The 16,378-nt window shown below is 35.5% G+C and overlaps 1 protein-coding gene across 4 annotated transcripts in view; it reads right to left on the reverse strand.

Annotated features, from left to right (window-relative positions):
- Positions 1-16,378, reverse strand: part of CNKSR2 (connector enhancer of kinase suppressor of Ras 2) — a gene marked incomplete at both ends in the record, with an annotated part of 208,891 nt that overhangs the window by 120,227 nt on the left and 72,286 nt on the right. For 2 of the 4 annotated variants that reach the window (XM_081326800.1, XM_081326799.1), the window contains 2 exons: positions 4,779-4,925; positions 14,486-14,554. In XM_081326800.1, the coding sequence (XP_081182926.1) occupies positions 4,779-4,925; positions 14,486-14,554 (216 nt within the window). The remainder of the gene's footprint in view (positions 1-4,778; positions 4,926-14,485; positions 14,555-16,378) is intronic. The other 2 variants (XM_081326802.1, XM_081326801.1) reach the window with 1 other exon arrangement.

Raw genomic sequence — 16,378 nt, forward strand, 5'->3', positions numbered from 1 at the left:
AACTGGGAAGGTTACAAAGGGTGATCACATGACCCCCGGACAGTGCAACTGTCACAAATACATGACAATTGTCAGGTGTCAAAAAATTTGATCATGTGACTATGGGGATGCTATAACGTTCTTAAGTGTGAAAACTGATTATAAGTAAATTTTTTCAGTGCCATTGTAACTTTGAATGGCCAGTCAATGAATGGTTGTAAGTTGAGGACTACCTGTAGAATAGTATAATGATTGGCATAAATACTGATCGTTTCATAACTGCTTTCAAGGATTATATAGGAGAATCACAAAGATTTATTTATTTCACTTACATATCAAAGTATTTTTTAAGATCCAAAACAAATCTCATCGCCACCATCCCAGTGTCCAATGGAGAGGAAGAGAGAGCAAATGATAAAATGAGTATTGTGATACCACTACCACAACCTGCCTCCTTGAATGCAAACACGAGTGCAATTTGCTTTATGACATCACAGCATGCACGCCATTTTGTCATTCACTCTCTAGATTTTCAGTTTCAAGGTACACTATTTGAATGTAAGATCTACCTAATCTCAGAATTATTGGATAGTACCAAATAATTGTCCTAATTAACAAAATTCTGCCTATCCAATTTTCCATACAAAACCAGGAATACTTTTTCTTATTCATTCCTTCAAATGCATTAAATGTTGAGGGTAAAATATTTTGAGGAAAAGCTATGACATAAATATTATGTAACAGAATATGTTATTATCGAAACTGCTTTTATGTTTTTATACATTAAGTAGCAACAGTTACAAACTAAAACATGAACTAATGTGTAGAAAAGGAAAGCAGCTTACTACAATCCCTATAGAAAACACTGTAGTTAATCTTTGGACATTTAAAATGCAATTCCATAAGATGTCTGTGAATTTGTATAGTAATAGGGCCTAGCCTGGAAGCTCATTGAGGCAGAACAACTATTTCTGACACTGCACTCTCCCCTTACCTCCATGAGTATCTCTCCCAATGACAGGCTGATTTTTTTTAAAAATCCCATTTATATCCCGCCCTTCTCCGAAGACTCAGGGTGGCTTACAATCTAAGAAGCACAAATCAATGTGCTTAGCAATAGCCATTCTATGTATATGCCTGCTTATTAGGGCTTTCGCCCCCCCCCCAGCGGCATTTTTACAAAGTCAGCTTAAATTTTTAAAATTGTTTGCAGACCATATATATCCTTAAATTTTACAAATGGTGAAGAGTTACCTTGTGGTAAGATGGGCAGTCAATAAATTTATAAAATAAATAAATAATCTTGATTTGGTTGTCCAAATCATGCAAATATAATTTATAAATAGCACTCCTGTTGGTCTTTTTGTAAATTTACAAATATGAGGGACTTTCAGTTTTGCGCAGTAGTGCCCTGTTGCAGGATTGCAGATTTCTGCACCCCTGAGGCTAATTTTGCCCTGCCAGGGGACCCTAAATGGGTCTAAGTTGCCCCGGAGAGGTGGCGAAGAAAAGAAGGGTGCCCCAGCGATTCTGGAATGACGGTGGTTGTTCCATTTGATTCGGGGAAAGCCTTCTAACTCGACAGGAGAAAGGCTGGCCACACTTCACTGACTAGCCCAAGCCACTTGCAGCTGAAGTCCAAAGGTAATAACCAGCATAACAGTGAACAGCGTGCTTGAAACCGGGTGAGGAATTTGACCTTCTCTCTCCTATTTTATGCTTAATTTCCTGGAAAAGATCCCCAAGAAGCAAAAAGCTTCCCAAAGTGAGAAGGAAGGGGACTACACCACCCCTTCCATAGACAGAAGCGGCAAATTATATATATAATCCTATCAATACTTTTTCAGGTATACACACACACACACACACACACACACACACACACACACACACACGTCCATGAACAAAAATAACTTTGTTTAAAAAAAAAAGTTGGGAAATGAACAGTGACACCTAGTGGAGGATTAGAGGAAACTACAACTGTATTGACTCAGAATTTGGCAAGACACCTAGAAACAGCAAAAAAGCTGGGAACAAAGCACTAAGTTATTTCTTACTGAGTGAAACTACATTTGTTTAAAAACTTCTGACCTTCTGGGATTACAAACATACTGAACTGCATGTTTAAACTTAAGAACTGTTTGCAGAGAAAGAAAAAAATCTTGGCCTTTGGCTAATCTTCTAAAGGAGAAATTACTAGAAAACTTTTAGTTGATTAAATACTTTGGATTGAATCCTGACTGGTTGATAATTACAAGGCCCCTGAAAAGAAGAACTGTTATAAAATATTGTTTTCAGTGATGCCTGGACAATTAAACGTACTGGACTATAAAACTATTATATAAAGATACAAACTACGTAAGACTTGGCTATTTGGAACTTAAGGCGGGCTGGCTTGATAAAGCCAATTAAAAGACTAAGACACCGATGAAAAATTACTTAAAGGGGAGCGATAAAATGGACATTTTATACCTATCTAAAAGTGATAGAAAACTATACTCAACACCTTCTCCGGAAGACCCAGTTTGGAGTTTCAAAGATCTGCAGGAACAATGACTCAATACAAAACAAATACATCCCAGGAGAAATATATACAATGCTGCGACAGATTCAAATGATAATTGTTTCAAACTATGATGAAATTAGAAATAAGCTTGACAATATAAATGAACATATCTCTTAACTTAAATCTACAACTGAATAACACTCAAAAAATGACAACAAGGAATGAACAAAGACAACAGAACATAAATTAAATGAAAGTGACTTAAATAGAAAAGCTATAAATGAAGAAAACTACAATTTAATACAAAAAAAATCTGCAAAACCTCACTGTAATAAAGAAGACAAAAAAGATGCTTTATCCTCTAGGATTTCAAAACAAATTTGAGGATAAAAAAGAAAAACTAATAAAATGGATTAAAGAACTGTCAGAAGAATCATCACAACGTGGGTGACAAAAAATCGATATTTTACTTGACTTGTCTTTTTTGTCCCCAACAACACTCACAAAAATAAAACCTGGCAAGCTAAACTTACTGACTTGGAAATGGCAAAAGAAGAAGACTAGAGTTGGAGTCAAGAAATGTGATTCAACATATCAGAGGAAATATTATATGACTAAACACTTGTTTGAATATGGTTAATACATATATAAGATTATTAGATGGTGTAGTATAAGATTAAATATTGTTGAATATGGCCAAAAGAATAGATAAAATTTGTAAAAGGGCCCTATAGTAAGAGAAATAAGATATATACTATAAGTAGTATAACATTTCTAGAATATATGAAATGTTAAAACTTTGAGATGGTGTATTTAAATGAAAAGTTTGGATATTTAAAGGTAATGAATTTTGAGAAAAGTATGACTGATAATAGTGGTCTGAATACTGAGGGGAAATTAAGCTTTAATAAAAAGTTTGAAAACAGGATATATAATGACTTAATGTCTTTTATAAATATAATGGAAGCATAAGCTGATTAGAAAATATGTTATATGTTGATGTTATCATATGCATAAATACAAAAAGGTTTATATTCAACTTGATATGTACTGAAATTATAAAAAATTATATTTGTTTAATGTAGACAAAAAGAGATTATTGGAAAAAGAGAGGATCAAGAAATATATTACCAACTAACAAATTAATTGGAGAAATTGTTATTGTTTTGAGTATATGTACCCAGACAACACACTGTTCACGAAGCATTAAAGATTGTTATTGTAAAAAATAAAATATATTTTTTTAAAAAGAAAATTTACAAATATGTTCCAGATCAGTTTAACAATGCCACAAATGAAACTTAAATTACACAAGAGCTCTATTTCCATGTCAAATCATTAACTTAAGACATTGTGTGCACCTACACTGTAAAAGTAGCATTTGCTTAATTCATATTTCATTTCATTATTTTTCTTTCTGCCAATATACAAACATAGTGCACAAGTGCTGTTTATAAGAGCAACAATATCTCAGTATATGGCAACAACTACTAAATTGTCTTCAAAAATAAAAGTAGATATTTTCGCAAGCCTCTAATTTTTTTAAGCAACTCCTCCAAAAATCTACAAATGGTATCAACAACAGTGGAAAGAATAAATCTCACTTGGTTTGGAGCCAATGTACAAAATAAAGATTATTTTATTTTGCCTGGAAAACTGAAATAATCCATGCTCCTAGGACAACTTTCTTCTAGTGATATAGAAAGAATTTAACATTTGAATCATTTCAAGCTAAAAACAATGCACTTCAAATTCAGGACAGCTTAAGCACAGAACATTCCCAAAATGTTGAAAACAGCATCAAACAAGTCTAGCAAAATTGAGACAACTCATCTTGAACTCAAGCAATTTGAAATTTGGTTTGCACCCACTGACTTCCTTCTATCCTGCAAAGTATCACTTGATTATTAAGCAGAGGAAGGAGATTCACAATTCAAAAATGAACAAACAAAAAGACACAAGCATGTGATTAGTGTTTCATTTTTACTTAATCAGGGCCCATATTAAATTATTTATGGTTTAATAAGGCATATACTTTTATGCATTTTAAAAAGGATATGTAGAATTCAGATTGTATATACATTTGAAACTGAGGAATGAAAGATTGCCTCAGGTTTGCAGGCTGTGGATTTAATATTAAGATAGCAAATAAATCTGCAGATATTTCACAAAGCATTTTCAAAGCATACAAGATTAAATCCACATATGCTGCTGAAATGAAGCACAATAAAGTAGCACTGAGATAATCTAAAGCTAAAATGATGGTGTATGATTTATGATTAAGCATCATTACCTGCAGAGCAAGGGGCTTCCATCTCATATTTTTCAGTAAAGCTGGTGCTGAGGTAAGCATGCTCTGAGGTCGCTTTTTCAAAGTTAAGATAACACCACTCGGATCCTCTCGTAGTGCATTCACCAAATTTTTCAACTGCCACCCCACCTGGTAACCAGCAAAATTATTACAATAAAATTGAGATAAATTATTCACAGTGTAATCCTCCCCTTTTAATAAGATTAGTAAAATCATTAGATTTTGCAGATTGCTGTTTAAAATTTCACAGTTGACATCACTAAAGCATGCTGACTAAAATCAGTATTACTGGAATGCATTAGAATGGGTTATCTAATTTTTAAACTTAGAGAACGAATAATCACTAATGCAAACTGGGGGATTTATTCTTATTTTTATGAGTTATTTCAATAATTAGTTCAAAACTAGTTAAAGTTGAGCAGTGGAACACTCCCAGAGTGTTCCCTACAATTTAGCTATCGTTATTTTAGCTGCACATTCACCTTTAATTATGCTCTTAAATTAACCATGCTATTAATCCATCATTTCAGTAGGCATTAATGTTATAAAATTAATCATAAAAATATTATTCTTTCAGACTGACCAAAAATCAAATAAAAAAGCAAGCACTGAAATGTCTTTTTGTAACAAAATTTTAAATTTCAAATTGTTCAAAATTTATTAATAAGTGCACATATATATAAATTAGCTTTGGTTATGCAAACATTGTAGCAATACAGATACAGTACAGGTAGTCCTTGACTTATGACCACAATTGAGCCCAAAATTTCCAATGCCATGCAAGACAGTTATTATGTGAGTTTTGCCCCATTCTTGCCACAGTTCGTAAGTCAATTGCTGCAGTTGTTAATTTAGTAACATGGTTGTTAAGTGAATCTGGCTTCCCTATTGATTTTGCTTGTCAGAAGGTCACAAAAGGTGATCACATGACACCCCCAGGACACTGCAACTGTCATAAATACATGCCAATTGCCAACTGTTCAAATTTTGATCATGTGACCATCATGGGCATGCTGCAACAGTCGTAAGTGTAAAAAATTGTGCCATTGTAACTTTGAATGGTAACTTTTCAACAGATCTAACACAGGTAAGGTCAGAAGAAATGTTTTCTGAAAGAATACATTTATCTCAAGCTGCTAACACTTCAGGAGTCACTCATATGAAGATAAAAAAGTGATTTGAATGATATATATATATATATATATATATATATATATATATATATATATATATATATATATATATATATATATATATACACACACACACACACACACACACACTGCTCAAAAAAATAAAGGGAACACTTAAACAACACAATGTACTGTATTTAATAGTAGGATGTCTTATTTTGTGTTCCCTTTATTTTTTTGAGCAGTATATATATATGTGTGTATATGTATATATATGTATGTGTGTGTGTGTGTATGTGTATATAATTGTTTCCTGCACTGTACACAAACAGAATGTTGGGTCTACAGTAATGAGTTAAATTTGCTTTTAGATTTCAGAGGCTCTGGACATAAAATGCATTTTTTTTAAAAAAATAGTGGGAAATGGCTTTCTACATTACTGATTTAGTACTAAAATGCCCCTTGATAGTACTATTGCTGGATATAATATTCTATCTTTCCCCCTTTAATGCATTTATAAGTAGAGGATTTAAAAAATGAACTAAGATAACTGAAAAGTTTTGCCTTGAAGTACCAAGCAATAAGCACAATGAATTTGAAAAGCTTACTTAATTAATTTCCCCTTATATACTAAAAGCCAATACAGGTAATCCTCGACTTACAACAGTAATGGAGCCTGCCTATTTCAGCTGTAAGGCGGGAGGATGCTAATTGAAACTTGTTAAGTGAAAGAGTCCCCATCCTGGATCACCCCAATGCATATGTTAAACAAATGTAGGGGTGAATACAAGGGTCGTTAAAACCTGACCTCCCCTCCCTCTGCATGCCCTTTTAACACTCCTTCATAAAACTTTTTTATGAGAAAATATGGAAACTGCAAAGCACAAACAGTGGCTCATTATCATGTTTTGATTGTAGTTTAAAAAGTTCTTTTGTATTTAATTCAGCAAGCTGAAGTAGAAACTAAGGGAAAATGCATTCTGTCTAGTCACCTCCTAAAGCAAGCATGTCAAACTGCCAGCCCTTGGGCCGGATACGTCACACTGAAACTGCGCCCAGCCCATTGCTGGCAATGGAGGAAAAATCGTGATACGTCACGCAATGTCACGAGTTTGACATGCCTGTCCTAAAGGATTACTGTCTGCAACCCAAAGCCAATCAGTTGACAATTTAGCAGAAAAGTTTGAAGAACTAGAAGTGAGAAGCACAGAACAGCTCCTGCCAAAAGAGGCCCCCAGTCCCCTTTTCACAGAGCTAACGGCCCTCCAACCCCTGGAATTCCCTGTTAGGGCCTCCAGTCCCCCAGAAGAAGAGGAACTAGGGTCCCCCCAGCAGTGGGCAGTGTGGCAGCCCCCACAGAAGGAGGGGCAGCAACCTCTGAGCCTAAATCAGTTGATAGAGGCCTTGCAGCAGAATGGGGTGTTGCAGAAGCCTGGAGAGCAGCAGCCAATTGGGGGACAACAATCCCATGGAGAGTGGTCACCACCCCCAAGTGCCAAGCAACCACTGAGGGGCCCGCAAGTGAGGGAGGCACCACAGCCTTTGAGACTAACACGAGTGTTAGTAGATCAGCAGCAGAGGGCACCACCATTCCCTGCAGCCAAAATCCAGAGTAGACAACAGCAACCCCCAGCCATCCAACAACAATTGAGGGACCTACAACAGCAGATGGTGCTGCAACATCCCACCGACCAACAGCACCCTCCCCTCAGACAACTACAGCAAGGGAGGCAGCAGCAGGGCCCAAACGTACAACCCCTGGGCCTACGACAGCACCAATGGGGTAGACAGCATCTGGGAGTCCAACAGCAGCAGTGGGGGCCCTGGCAGCTGGTGAATCAACAACCAGGAGGGGGCCAGCAGCAACTGGGAGCACAACAACAGCAGTGGGGTCCCCAGCAACCGTTGATCCAACAACCAAGGGGGGGGGGTGGCAGCAGCAATGAGGGCCCCAGCAGCCGTTGAACCAACTAGGGTGGGACCGGCAGCAATGGGGGCCCCAGCAAGCAATGATGAGCCCACCCTTCAGAGCAACCTTCGATGGGGACCCAGAGAAACTGATTTTTTTCATCAACCAAATATGCTCTCACTTGAATCGCTGGGGTCACAGTTACCCAGACTTTTGGGAAAAATTCACCAGGTGTTTCATTGTAGCTTGCTGAAACCTTTTTGAACCTCCACTTTAAGACCTCCCCCTAAGAAAGCACCTGGACCCCTCGTAGTGGCAGGCCAGACCCATTATGAAGTGAAACGTATTCTTGACTCTAGAATCTTTAAGGGAAAATTGCAGTACCTAGTACAATGGAAGGGATACCCATTGTCTGAAGCCATCTGGGTGAAATCTACTGATGTGAAAGCTGACAGACTTATCAAAAGGTTTTACGAGAAACACCCCAACAAACCAAAAGCCAGTTTCTAACTTGTGCTTTGTTTACATTACAGGATCTGTCCTTTTTGTAAGGGGGAGCCAGATGTCAACGCTGCTAACATTGAATGTTATTGCTTGACAAGAGATGAAGAAGTAGCCATTTCATATGTTAAACTTGTGTATTGCTTGAAGAGATTGGATTAAGGCTGGGAGGGGGGAAGAGGAGGATTGTTCCTCAAGGCCATCTGAAATTAAAGAAGATAAGAGCTTGGTGGGTTTTCTAACAGAAGGAAAACTAATTCTTTAAATTAATTGGAGAATATGATTAATGACAAAATTAGAAAGGTGGAGAATAGTGTTTTAATATATTGTGCAAGGGGGCGGAGATTTCAGATTCCAGCTTCCTTCAAGCAAATATTTGCTGGTGTATTAGGCTAATGAAGGACTTTTAAGGTAAACAATGCCTCAGAGTCACTTGAAAAGCCCATACATCAGAAACTTGACAGTATTACTCCATTACTCAGATAGCACCTTAAATACAAGAACCCAGTGTCTCTTTCTTTGCCAGAATACATTAGCTCCAAATGTGGAGATATTTTTCTATAGCCAATCACCCACCACTTTGTTGCTCTTGACTCTAAATAGAAACAGTGGCCTTCCCAGGAATTGGTTGTATGAGTTGATCAAAGTTAGTCCTGGTGTCATCTTACTACTGCTGCTAAAATCAAAATGTTCTCAAACTCCTTTTGATCTTTCTCAAATGAGAATGACTCTTCAATCAAGGGTATATGACCTAAGATGCACTGAGTAAAGAATAATTGAGTTCATTTAAAAAACATTATTTATTTATTTATTTAATTCAATTTATATACCGCCCTTTTCCTGAAGGACTCAGGGCGTTTTACAGGGCAAAATTAAAACAATACAATATAAAAATTAAAATAAAATTAAATCAATAGCCCCAAAATTTAAAATTAGAATTTAAAAACCTTAAAACCCCTCAGTCCAGGCCAGCTAACTCAAAAAGCCAGGTTTTTAGGTCCCGGGGAAATGAACGAAGATCGGGGGCGATCCGGAGTTCCACCGGCAATTGATTCCATAGGGCAAGCGTGCCCACAGAGAACGCCCTCCCCCTGGGGATCACCCGCCGGCATTCCCTGACCGGCGGGACCTTGAGGAGGTCCTTCCTGTGGGAGCGCACAGGACGATGGGAAGTTGATGTTGGCAGCAGGTGCTCCCTGAGATAATCCGGACCCATGCCATTAGCCATTTTATTTTGAAATTACTACATATTTATTTATTTAAGAAGGCAGATTCCAGAAATGATCAGTTTCTCTTCAATTTTTAAAAGGAATAATAATAATAATAATAATAATAATAATAATAATAATAATAATAATAATAATAATAATAATAATAATAATAATAATAATAATAATAATAATAATAATAATAATAATAATAATAATAATAATAATAATAATAATAATTTTATTTTAGTGAGATTGATGTAAATAGCAACTGATGGAATGATTAGAAGTCTTTAGATGAATATATTCTCATTAAAAAAGATTTCATCAAAATTATCTGATTTTTTTTAAAAAAATTAATAAGTACTCAATTTGCAACATTAAAAGGATTTTTTGAATATATTCTAATAGAAAAAGATGTTGTATTAGAAATTTTACTAACCAAAATATCTGACTCTGACAAATAGCATATGGGTGAGGATGCATCACTTACATTATATGCAAAGATAAGAGACGCAGAAGTTTAGGATGAAGACAGCTATAGTTCTGCTCTTGGGCTTAATTGTGAAAAAATGCTTAGAGTAGGAAGAGAGTAATATATGAATCATATTTTAAACAAACAATTTAACTGTACATTTTATTAGCTAGTTTGATTATCAAACTGCTAAGTTTGTAAGCCGCCCTGAGTCTTCGGAGAAGGGCGGGATATAAATGGAATTAAAATAAAAAAATAAAATAAAAAATAAATTCATTTTAAAATGGACAAGACAAAAACAGTCCATTCCAACTCTCAACAGAATTCTGCTGCCTGGGTTCTATAATGAAAAAGATGCCTATATTTAAATAGTCTATTGTTCTAATGTATCCCTGTTAATTATTGTTAAAGATGACCACAACTGGTTGCCACAATGATGAGGTAATACTGTATTTATAAACAAAGTAAGGTTATTAGAATTTGCATTAAATTATGGCTAATTCTGCTCTACCTACTGAATATATAATTGTGCTTTAAATGAACATTGACAAATTAGAGTTAGAATTATCCTTTATATTATTTTCTATACCTGAACTACAGCAGCTGACTTTAAGTTTGCATTTCTCTAGATTCAGAAGTGGATTTGTTTAGGACTTCAGGACTTTAGCAAGGAACACAATTATTTTTTTGTCTGCCCCTCAAGTCTATACTTTTAAAATGCTTTTGTCAAAACACAGAATCAATGGTAAGCAAATAAACAAAAACTGACGTTTAGAGCTCAAGCACATTCCTAGGCACAAACTTTATATTTTCTATCAGTGACATCTAGGATTAAATAAAAGTGCCTTATATGCAGGACTTTTTTCTCATTAAAATCAATTTCAAAGATGCATCTATGTTCTCAGAAAATACGAACCATAAAGCTGCAGTTCAACATTTCTCAATCTTACTCAGATGGAAACATGACCTTGCTTTCTGGATTACTAAGATGCCACAATGTAGTACACCCTAGGAAATATATTGAAATTATTTCCCTATGTCACTGATACAACAGATTGCTCTAGGACTACCTAGTCTTTCTTTATGTCTTTTCTTTGGTGAGATGGTTTTAAATTCAGCGTCCTATGTATTGAAACTTAACATTAAGAAAACCAAGATCATGGCATCCGGCCCTCTCAATTCCTGGCAAATAGATGGGGGAAAATGGAGATTGACAGATTTTATTTTCCTGGGCTCCAAGATCACCGCAGACAGGGACTGCAGCGAAGAAATTAAAAGACGCTTGCTCCTGGGGAGGAAAGCCATGGCAAATTTAGACAGCACACTAAAAAGCAGAGACATCACCCTGCCAACAAAAGTGCGTATAGTCAAGGCTATGGTCTTCTCAGTTGCAATGTATGGCTGTGAAAGTTGGACCATAAGAAAGGCTGAGCACCAAAGAATTGAAGCCTTTGAATTATGGTGCTGGAGAAGACTCCTGCGAGTCCCTTGGACTGCAAGGCGATCAAACCGGTCAGTCCTAGAGATCAACCCTGACTGCTCCTTAGAAGGCCAGATCCTGAAGCTAAAACTCAAATACTATGGCCACCTAATGAGAAGGAAGGACTCACTGGAGAAGAGCCTAATGCTGGGAAAGATGGAGGGCAATAGAAGAATGGGACGACAGAGAATGAGGTGGCTGGATGGAGTCACTGAAGCAGTAGGCGTGAGCTTAAATGGACTCCAGAAGATGGTAGAGGGCAGGAAGGCCTGGAGGAACGCTGTCCATGGGGTCGCGATGGGTCAGACACGACTTCACAACTAACAACAACAAACATATTTTATGTAAGTGGAATGTGTATGACTGAGCAAAGTTGTACACCAACCAGGGAAAAGTTGCTATTTCACTGTTTAGCACTTGAATAAAGAGCTAATATATCAGGACACTTAGAGTAAAACTGGGAAATTCTTGTCTATAATAGTAATATTATTTTCAAGTGCATCAGCTCAGCAGCTTTTAAAGTATTTTAAGTCCCTGCATCAATGTATGCTGAATATGCATTATTGTCAAGAATCTGTTCAGTGGATTCCCAGGAATATGCTAGCGAAGTATTATATCTACATCACTCAACTGAAAATGAACAGCTCAAATAATGTTAGCCTAAATCCCAGTCTCAGACTTTTGTTATGGGTCTGTTAAGCTGATATTTTGTCCTTTAAACAAAAAAGGAGATTGTAACTAAAAATACTCTTTTTGAATATATGAGAGAGAACAGAATGAAATATACAATGTCAACTAACTCTGTACTCCATGATATAACTCTTCAGTGTTATATCACACCTTAACCACATTTATCATGCATAATTAGCATATAAAAATTTGGTAATATGAAAAATGATTGAGTACTTTGTTCAAGAGCATAGCTTGAGAACAAATATAAGAAGCTACTGCCATCCAGACATTGCCACAAATAATCAAATAAATTAAGTAATAAATTAGATTCAGTTTGTTCAATAACATTATGATGATTTTAAAATATTAGAAATATTAAGAATATCTGTCATTAGACAAAATGCAGAGGACCTAGCTTATCAAAACAGCAATATATAAATCAGACTTGAAGGAACTTAGAAAGCCACTCAGTACATGACAGTAGAGACAAATAAAATTGGAAAAACAGAATTTAACTTAAGATTTCTAGAAAAATGAAGTAGATGCAATAACTATCTTGTGGATTTCAGCAATCATTGTAATTCATTTCATCAAGTACTCATATTTCATTTAAAACTTTTTTGAATGTAGCAGTTAATTATAGCATCTGGTTTACAGACTGTTTGATTGCCTCTTGTTTTACAACCAGCTATTTATTGGATATAACATTGCTCTCTCGTTTTTTGTAATGCTTCGCCTTGTTGTTAACTGAAAACTACAACTTCAGGTCTGGGAGCTGATTACTATGCTGCCTAGTACAGTTAACATGTACATTGCCATGGAAGGTTAGAACTGAGTTGTAACTTTCTAACAATTCTTAAAGTTCACCAATATGGTCATCATTTAAATGTTACCTGAAATATAAATTATAAATACATTCATATGTATTATTCCTGAAATATAGTAATATTTTTTAAAATGGAGCAAACTACAAAATTTACATTTATCTTAAAGAATCATGTTAAAATCAAATTAATAAAAATTTCTCATCTCTAGTTTAGTATTCCAGTAAAATAAATCAAAGCAAAAAATACAGCATCCCACAATCATGTTCCCACATTATAAAAATACCTTGTTCAAATTTCCCAATAAATGTTATTAGTCTCTAACAGTACAATTCTAAGCATATTTTAAAAAGGCAAACCCTGATTCATTCTAATAACAGAAGTAAGTTTATTCAAAAGTAAGTTCCATAATATTCAATGGGATTTACTCAAGTGCGCATGCATAACATCTTCATCTGCCCTTTTTATGGTGTCATACAACTTATTTCATTTCCTGTGAATCGGGTTTTTGTCCATCGCTACAGAAATGTAGGAGCATCAACATCATCCTAACATCATCCCAAGTTATAGCACTTTCATTGTCAGACTAAATAAATTACAAACTCACTCAAATTGACCTCAGTTCCTGCATACTGAATCTACTATAGTGGGGGTTTTGTATGGTGTTACAGATGTTTGCCATTGTTTTCTTTCAGGATATGTATTTTTTATTTTACAATCAAGAAAACAGGCTTGGATTTCCTAGGCTGACTTTCATACAAGTGCTCATTTAGCTGCTTAACTTCAGAGAATGGCCATGGTCAGCTAGGTGTTGCTAACTGCAAAATTCATTAATATTATTTCATCCTAATAATAGCTAAAATATGTTTTTCCATAAGGAATGACATAAAGTATATATTATCCCACTAAAGCATCAAACACAAAATAAATTACTTGTGATTCCAATTAATAAGCATGTAGGAGTTGAACAATGTATGATTTAATACTGTTTTCCTGCCATAGCATTTATACCACTACTAGGAAAGTAAGAAATCTGCCAAGTCTTTAAATGTTTAATACGCTAAGATGTTGTCCTATTAGAGGTTTCTTTATAAAAATTCTCCTGCGTGAATATTAGCAAATATGTACTGATAGAAAAATATTTTAGTTGTATAAGGTAATGTGGTAGGCTGAAATTCACTGGCTCTTTTCTCATGATACAATTGACATATTCAACTGCTATTTCTAGGAAAGTAATATTCCCATTAAGTAGCAGCCAATTATCATAAAAACAAAACTTTTTTAAGAGGAAGCGTTTTATAAACTGGCCAGGTATGTTTTTTTTTAATTGTTGGAGAAGTGACTACATATAAACATCACAAGAATTATTAATTTTTAAATACCTCATGCAGATGATGCTCACATAATAAACCAAATCTGTTAGCATGAGTTGCTGATAAATTAATGCATTTTCATCTTCAAGTCAAACAGAATTCAATTATACATACCACAGTTTGGTGATTAACTTGAATCACTTCATCGCCAGCATGGATTTTCTTACATCGATCTGCAGGTGACTGAATTTAAAATAAAAGAGATGATAAAGAATATAATCCTTACTGATTATCATCTCTCCTTTTGCAAAAATATATAATTAAGCTGTGAAGATTGTATTTAAATGTTCCAGTAAATAGTTTTGTAAATAAGTAAATTTATTTTAAATTTTTAAAATATGTAAATTAGGAATTCTTGGTCATTGTCAATTTTTATTATTTTCCAGTTAGGATGTAAATATGGCAACAAATAGAAAACCACAAATATAAAATCACACAAGCAATTAAGTACATCTATAATTCTGGATAGAAACTATTATTTCAATACAACTGCTCAAGCATTTAAGTTTAACCCATCATCTTCCATTTTCTTCCCCAATTCTTTCTAAATACCATCCTTCAACAGTCAGAACATTCTCTTTAGGATTTTGGGGAGGCAGACGAATATTTTATATCTTTTAATGTAAACTTTATTAATAGTTGCAAGATAAAGAGCCTTTTTAATATGGTTATCCAGTTTGCTAACTTGACCACCAATTAGATATTTGCCAAGTATAAATATAAATCTGCAGAGATTACAAGTATATTTCTGAAATGTTTATTTCTGTTACTGTATTTTAATTTGAAAATGAATGCTCATTATCTTTTTCTATATGTGAAAATTCTAGTGAAATATTTGTTTGTGAGATAAGTAGCAAATCTGTTCATATCATATGAGCCGTGGTGGCACAGTGGTTAGAATGCAGTACTGCAGGCTACTTCTGCTGACTGCCAGCTGCCAACAGTTTGGCAATTAAATTCTCATTGGCTCAAGGTTGACTCAGTCTTCTATCCTTCCAAGGTTGGTAAAATGAGGACACAGTTTGTTGGGGGCAATATGCTGACTCTGTAAACCGCTTAGAAAGGACTGTAAAGCACTGTGAAGCGGTATATTAGTCTAAGTGCTATTGCTATTGTTACCAGCCCATGAAAGTAACAATATGACTCAACAACATCATCAATAAAAATCCAACAATTGCCAAGACACAATTTAAAAATTTTTTAAAACACAGCAATATCTGCTTTAAAATCCAAACAACAGGATAAAGGCAGAACAAACTGAAGCAGTATGCTACAATTACGGTAGCATCTCCAACTGAAAAAGTTATGTTTTTCAGTTCCAGGTGGACTGCTGTGTTTAATCCTAAAAAAACTACCTATGTAATTTGTAAATGTAAATAAATAAATCAGAAAAGTAGGCTGAAGAAGGAAGGAGAATTCATTTCCCCTAGTTCATCTGCTATTCTACTTTTTGGTACTGTACAGCAAGTAAGATTTGGGTGGACATAGAATAACCTGGTCATAGGAATTCCATCTCATTAATCACATACTTATTCAATATTCTACCCATTCTGAATGCTGGTTATTGGATTCTAAGGGTAAATTGTGGATTGCCTTTCTAACAGGAATTTTGTTTAATGTTCCCCTTCAGAAATCCATCTATGGCTAGTTCGAAGTTTTTTCTTTCCTTTTTTTTTGCTTAAGTGGTAATATCAGCTAGAACAGACATGTCAAACACAAGGCCCGGGGGCCGGATTCAGCCCACGAAGTGTTTTCATGTGGCCCGCGAAGCCATCCTGGAAACAGTGAGGGAATGGCCCCCACTGCCTTGGCCCTGGCCGAGACCCTCCTTCTGCCAGAGACCCTCAGATCTGTCCCACTCCTGCCCAGGCCCCCATAGGCACCCTTGATGCCAACAATATAGAGCTGGCCACACCCACCCAGTAGGCCACGCCCACCCAGCCCCCCTGAGGGCAACTGCAATGCTGATGCGGCCCTCAATGAAATTGAGTTTGACACCCCTGAACT

The sequence above is a fragment of the Vipera berus genome, assembly GCF_964194415.1.
Source record: "Vipera berus genome assembly, chromosome: 4".
NCBI lineage: Eukaryota > Metazoa > Chordata > Lepidosauria > Squamata > Viperidae > Vipera > Vipera berus.